Genomic DNA, 6,919 nt, shown 5'->3' with positions numbered 1-6,919 from the left:
GTATAACAAAACAATACTCCATCACAAAAGCGTGTAAAATTACAAGAATGCTTTTTTTTTTTCTTAAACACTGGCACTTAAGAGAACCATAATTTTGTAACCACAAAATTGCCAAATTGTCCCCCAAACTGGTAAGCAGGTATATGTGAAAATAGTTACAGTTGCCAGCACTTGAAGTTTTACTAAATATGCAAAAAAACCCTTAGCTTTGGTTTTGGAAGAGAACTATATTTGACCAAATTAGACATTGTTGGTATACCATAAACATTTCACTTTTTAATGCAAAATTTAATAAAATGTACTTTTCCATACAGCTATATTTAACTTAAAAATGGGCAAACATCAAGAGTGCGGTATAAAACCTAACAGGAAAAATACATCTTATCTCATTTTCAATTTGAGACAATATACAACTTTGTTTAAAGGGCTAAAACTAGAATTTCAAGAATACAAATATGAATTTACATAGATTTAACAAATAATAATGGTACCATTTATAGAAATCTTAGAAAGAAAAATCATTTCTCGTGGGCCATTTGCTACCAGGAGAGTTTCATGGTATAAAGCCCGTGGCCATCACCAGACCTGTCACCAAAAAATAATATGGTAATTTCATGCTTTTAACTTTATAATTTCTGTAAAATTGAACTCTATACTTCTCAACTCTCCAAGACTGGTAAACTCATGCAACTCAATAGAATATTACATTTCACAAAAATCTGAACAAATATCAGTTTGTTGAGATTGAATTTGTTTTGTTTCCAGTTACGGAAGAATATTCTTTCATCATACGCCTATATATTTCTTTTCTTACCCTATCATGATTATGCAGGGTATGCAGATCAAAGCTTTGTTTATCAGCTGGTTATATGAAAGATGAAAACTGTAATATTCCCGTGATCCCAAATGGGCATTCAATAAAGCAAAAGATGAGTTCCCCTCAAAAAAAAAAAAAAAAAAAAGAGAGAGAAAAGAAAAAGTATGATTTTTCAAGGGCACCTATTAAAAGGACAACAATACTAATAAAAAAATTGTATTTACTGAGAAGCATTCAGAATGTCAACAAAACAGCTGCAACTTTTTTTTTCCTTTTTGCAATTACAGAGTGGTATTCAGTTAACAGAACAACAATTATTTTTATGATGCATCAGAGACAACTGAAGATGAAAAATGAACTACATCCCCATATAGAACTAATTTGTGCTGTGCACCAACAAGAACCTGCTTTAAAACTCCCATGCCAATTTACAACCCCCATACTGTACCAGGCAAGGTTAGTGGCCATTGAAATACCACTAAGGACAGGGCTATCTAAAGACACATTCGGTAGTGTGTTAACTATACAAAAAAAGAGACACTGTACAGTTTAAAAACAAATCTTACACAGCCTTACATTTCAATTTTTTTTTCTTTAAAAGGAGTGAGTTGTGTACAGGGGGGTTAAATGCTTTATAGACAAGAAAGAAATTGCTCTAAGAGAGACTTATTAATCATCATCATCATCTTCATCCTCCTCCTCTTCCTCCTCTTCATCATCTTCATCCTCTTCGTCTTCATCCTCATCTTCCTCCTCCTCCTTCTTCTTCTTGCTCTTCTCAGCCTTGGCAACTACTTTTTTGCCTGCATCAACCTTCCCTTTGGCCCGGTATGCGGCAATATCCTTGGAGGAGAAAAGCAGGAAGAATCTCTCAAAGATTTAACCAGCCAAGAGCTCTGAGCAACTTCCAAATGGCACTTGGGAAACCAGAGCCACCCAGGTATCTGCCCTTTCTCCACATCCACTGGGGTAGGACCGGGAGCTGTAGCTTCAGTTACAAGGTGAACCGAGGCCCAACGCCAAGGAAAGGGGAACCCTCTTAACACAGAAATTATACTGGCATGCTGGAACGCGCTGCTTACGGCTGTTGAGGAATCTCCGCTGTTAGGCTTCTGGGAACAGGTTGGAAAAGCTGCTGCCTCGGATGGTAAAGGCACAGCTGAGCCCACTATCCCATAAGGAAATGAAGTAGGGAGACCTCTTAAGGTCCCCTTCTAGCCCTACCTTCTACGGTGCCTAAAGAAATGCACAGGAAAATCCTTGTTTGAGGCACAGAACTGTAATTAGCCATCCGAAACACGTTAGAATGACATGGACTAATATTTGCAATGTTATGCCTCAGCAAAGAGCAATTATACAGAATTCTGCCTAACTGAAGTTTACAAAATAAAAGGTATAAGAACTTCATTAAAGGGTAGACAGTGCCACCTTCTGCATGCAATAAATTTATTCTAGTGGTTTATAACACACAAAATTCAGCTCCTCTTATAGGGAAGTCAAAACTATACCTGGAAGACCAAGCCAGAAAAACAGTTAGACTTCCTGACTTTGTGCCAAAATAATAAAAACAATTACGTAACAGAATTGATCTACAGGACTTAAACATACCAGCTACAGAGAAACGTCAACACCTTTATGCAGATGGTCCACATGTTCAAATGTTCCCCACCCAGTAAACATTACACCACTAATCTTACAGTTCCCTCAGACTCCCGTAAAGCTTAGCATGAAATTTTCAGAAGATACGATATCCACCGAGTCAAAGGCCAAGCAGTGAAATACTGAGATTACTGCACCTTAAAACCCCATTTGTAAGTGTAAGAAATAAAGACAACACTAGTGAAGATTAAAATGTCTGGGAATAAAGATTAATAATTCTGCCATTTAAAAAGTCTCTTATGAGTTGCCTTGGCTGTACGTACAATTACCGTACTGAATAGTTTACATTGCACAGGAAAGACAATATGGGAAAGCTTCTAGACCTGCAGTTCCTCTCCAGCATGTAATTAGGACTCAAAAGAGGCCACCTTGCTCACTACAATGCTACAATTTTAAAGCGGTTTTGTTTGCCAGTGGGAAAAACACCCAGAGGAAGGTCATGGCACACAAATGGATATACGTGGTATACATTAGCTATAGGTGGTTGCTGACCCACTGTAAAGCATCACCAGGGGATGCTAACATGCATCCCCCTCCTCCTTTGGTTTCCTCGTATTGGGATAGGAATCTGCCTCTGGAGATAAAAACACATCTAGCACTACCCTGCGCGTGCAACACATTTCTACAGCTCCAATAACGATGACAGGATTTAGCTTTAATAATTCAAGAAATTGTATGACATGCTGCTTCATATGTATTATTAACTATGTTAATTACTAGAAAGGAGATGGACACAAACTAGGTACAGGAAAACCACATGTCTAACACTAGCATCTCATTAGTGTTCTGACATTATCCCAAGAAACTAAAAATAGCATCTATGTGTATCAATTATCCTAACATTCAGGGATGTTCATCAATACCGAACACCTCCAAAACCAGGGAGAACCATTTTATTCTTTACTGGCGTTACTTAATACTACCAACTTAACTTGGATACCGCTGTGACCTATTGTTTTAATAACACCACAGACACCATGGTACCTATTAAACCATCATTGACGGTCCTGAATTACAGATGAATGCAAATAGTTCAACACAAAGGACGGCAATTTAGAGCTATAGTAATAAACCGTATGCTCCCTTACATGGTATTTTCCAACAAGTATCATGACATTTGTCATTAGAATATGATAATCTGCAACATCAGGTACCAGAGCACACGAGAAGGAAAAAATGTCTAAATTGAAGCTTGACCTCCCCAAACCATCTCCATAAATGTCAATGTTACCTTTTCATACTTCTCCTTCAGTTTAGCAGCCTTTTTTTCATAAGGCTGTTTATCATCTGCAGCGGTGTTGTTCCACATCTCTCCCAGTTTCTTTGCAACGTCCCCAATGGACAGACCAGGATGTTCTCCTTTGATTTTTGGACGAAACTCGGAGCAAAACAAGAAAAAAGCCGAACTACAGAGGGAAAAAAAAAGATTTTTTTAATTTTAGACTTTACTATAACAGAAAGTTTTGTGACCTTTGTTACTGTTTCTTAAGAGCGTTTTGGAAAAGCACCTAGAAGTGAGACAAACAATAATTACAATGGAAGGTATTAGAACTGAATAAACTACTTTGCAAACTTAACACATCCTTGTCTCTTAAGGAATGCTGCACATCTGGTCCCATTTTTGGCAGGACCCCCAGAAGAGCAAATTTTATATACCATATGCAGAGAAAAATCTTAAAAAAGGAGAATGAGTGAATGACACCAGGGGAGCAAATGTTATGTCAGAGCTGTTAAAGGCAGAGAAGCTGCAATATTTGTTATGAAAATTAGGACTTCCAGATGACAGCATCAGCCCAAATAAGAACATTCACTTGTACAGGAACTTCCCTGTTCCTTTCAGCATTAGCTCCATTTAAAACACACACAAAAATGGATTGCTACGAAGTACTAGTGTCTGGTACCAGGTGATCGTGAAGTCAGTAGTCTTTATGTAGTGGCTGAAGTTTTAATTTTCCAAGCTGTTTTTTGTGCAAGATCATCCCTCTAACCTGTTCCATGCAAAAGCCTCTTAATTTTAAATGGACCGCAAATCAAAAATTCTGCTCAAGCCAACAGGTGGGGAGAGCAGGGCCTGAAATATTTTACTGCCATTTTACACTAGAATTACCCTGTTAACAGAAATTGGAAACATAAGTCAAAACTGCATGTCGCCGATTTCTGCATCCATTTCTAAAGGCTGACGTTTTTCTAACTTAGATAAAGACGACCAACCTAAGACCACAAACCTGTAATTCGTAACTAACGTTTCAACCTGTCTTTATGCCACTGGTCAGAAAAATCATGTAGTCTTGTATTTCTGAAGCTCCTGAACCTGAATAAAATGATCATTTTATAGATACACTCCCGTGTGATGGTCCCGAACAAGATAAACTAACTAGAAATCTACTTACGGAGGCCTCTTCGGTGCATTTGGATCCTTGAACTTCTTTTTTGTTTCCCCCTTAGGTGGTACATAGTTTTTCATTTCTTTTTCATAACGAAGCTTGTCAGCCTTTGCCATATCTTCAAACTTCCCTTTCTCCTTAGAAGACATAGTCTGGAAGGCAATTAGAATCATGGAATATCTCAAGTTGGAAGGGACCCATAAGGATCAAAATGGTATTTTAAGATTCAAAAGCATATCCAGGTCCATTCCAAAATTTCAGTTGAGGGAGCTAAAGCTAAGGCAAGAGCAACGGATAGTTACCACTAATCTTACAGCTGCACTTCATACTTATCTAAAACCTGAACTTTTAAAGAAATAATTTACAGTCTCAAATAGAATTTTACACAAAGCAATCGTTTAAGGTTTTGCGGGGTTTTTAGGTGGTTATTCCTACCTTCCATCGTTCTGAGCATTTTTTTGAGAACTCTGAAAAGTTCACTGAAGCATCTGGATGTTTCTTCTTGTGCTCCTCCCGGCAGGTTTGCACAAAGAAGGCGTACGAAGACATTTTACCTCTCGGCTTCTTAGGATCGCCTTTGCCCATTTTTGATGATTTTCTGTAACAAAGCAAAAAAGACACCTTTAAAACTTTTACTTTTTACAAACCAACGCAGGAAGTAAGCCACGACAAAGGATCATGCCAAACAAGACCCATCGGAGCAGCATTTTGAAATCATACAAATAGGAAGAAGTTTCGCTTCTGGAAAATTTACTGAAGATTTCCGCCATCGCTGTTTGAGGTGACCTGGACGCAAGCAACCTGACATCTCAAAGGGCCTTCAAAATGGGCAGTTCTGGTCTCCTGCGAACAAAAACGTCCCTTCCAACCAATCTGAAAGCAAGTATGAGCATCAGTGCAGTGGAAACTGCACTCCTTGATTACTGCTAGTGTATCAATCCTATGCTTGGAAGGAATCAATTATACTGAAAGGAGAAGGGAAAAGGTACTAAAGTATCCTGTCTCACAGCTGGCTTTATGGGTTACTAATTTTTTTCTTCCTAAAGCTCGTATTTCTATCCCCCTCCCCTGTAGGCCTTGGGTGCTCATTTGCAAAAGATGTATTTATTATTATTATTTTTGTATGCCATGTATTATCACTCTCCTTTAAGTCTACTGCAAAAACCTACTCTCTCTTTGTACGTATACCTAGAAATACAGGAATGAAACACCACACTCAGTCAAACATGTTATAACCAAGCCAGGGACGCGAGAAGTATGACATTTACATATGACTAGCAGAGCTGTGCTCAGTGTGAGGCCGATCTGACTCTTTCAGGGACTGAGAGGGAATGAAAAAAATACCTTCCTGGAAATTTCACACCCAAGTCAGACATTCAGAATATTTCTTCATAGCTCCCTGGAAAAAGCCACTTGCACCCTGACAAACTCTGCTCTGCAGCAGGATTAAAAAAAAAAAAAAACAAGAAAAAAAAAAACCCCCCCCCCCGCCTGCCTGTATTGCCACAGAAGCAGTGTTTCCTATCGGTTTGGCGGATAGACAGAAACAGATTTCTGCTCTGTGACTAAACACGTCCGGTTTGAAGTTTCTATCAAGTAAACAAGCGGGCTGAAGAACCAGGAGCCGCTCCTGCCTGCCATGGAGATGTTTCCAGAGCCAGCCAGCACCCGGGGCTCAGCCAGCGGCTGGGGCACTTCCCGCTGGCTGTGGGGGGAAGGCGATGAGGGCCGGGGGGGACAGGGCAGGGGTGGTTCAGAGGCGTGGAGTGACTGTGGGAAGGATTAAGCACCACGACCGAAGCGCTGCGACCGTGAGCTGGCGTTTAAAAGCCTCCTTCCCGCCATTTTGGACGTTTCCCCTGCGAGGGGGGCAGAGGAAAACTTCAGAAGTCCCCTAAGAGACCTGCTGGGGGTGGGGGGAGGAGAAAAAAAAAAAAGAAGGAGTCCCGTTATTAGGGAAAAGCAGTAGAAGTTCTATTTTGTGTTCACGCGAGGGCTCGCTGCCAGCGGGCGGCAAAGCACATGCCCTGGAGCCAGCCACCGGGGCTGCGGCTTCCCG

At 40.0% G+C, this 6,919-nt stretch overlaps 1 protein-coding gene across 1 annotated transcript; it reads right to left on the bottom strand.

Annotated features, from left to right (window-relative positions):
• Positions 1-836: 836 nt before the first annotated feature.
• HMGB1 (high mobility group box 1) lies at positions 837-5,458 on the bottom strand. The gene is made up of 4 exons (XM_009290216.1): positions 5,296-5,458; positions 4,867-5,012; positions 3,708-3,882; positions 837-1,660 (listed from the first exon to the last, which is right to left on the bottom strand). The coding sequence occupies exons 1-4, from the start codon at positions 5,443-5,445 to the stop codon at positions 1,487-1,489; spliced, it is 645 nt and encodes a 214-aa protein (XP_009288491.1). The 5' UTR covers positions 5,446-5,458; the 3' UTR covers positions 837-1,486.
• Positions 5,459-6,919: the final 1,461 nt, after the last annotated feature.

Source organism: Aptenodytes forsteri, unplaced genomic scaffold (genome assembly GCF_000699145.1).
Source record: "Aptenodytes forsteri isolate BGI_AS27 unplaced genomic scaffold, ASM69914v1 Scaffold155, whole genome shotgun sequence".
In the NCBI taxonomy this organism is placed as follows: domain Eukaryota; kingdom Metazoa; phylum Chordata; class Aves; order Sphenisciformes; family Spheniscidae; genus Aptenodytes; species Aptenodytes forsteri.
This window is presented reverse-complemented; position numbering and strand designations above follow the sequence as displayed.

Excerpts from the sequence above, each read along its gene's own strand:
- HMGB1 (XM_009290216.1), bottom strand. The coding sequence starts at position 5,445 with ATGGGCAAAGGCGATCCTAAGAAGCCGAGAGGTAAAATGTCTTCGTAC. Across the intron at positions 3,883-4,866 it reads AATGCACCGAAGAGGCCTCC|TTCGGCTTTTTTCTTGTTTT; the intron begins GTAAGTAGATTT and ends TTCCCTCTGTAG. Across the intron at positions 1,661-3,707 it reads TGAAGGAGAAGTATGAAAAG|GATATTGCCGCATACCGGGC; the intron begins GTAACATTGACA and ends TTCTCCTCCAAG.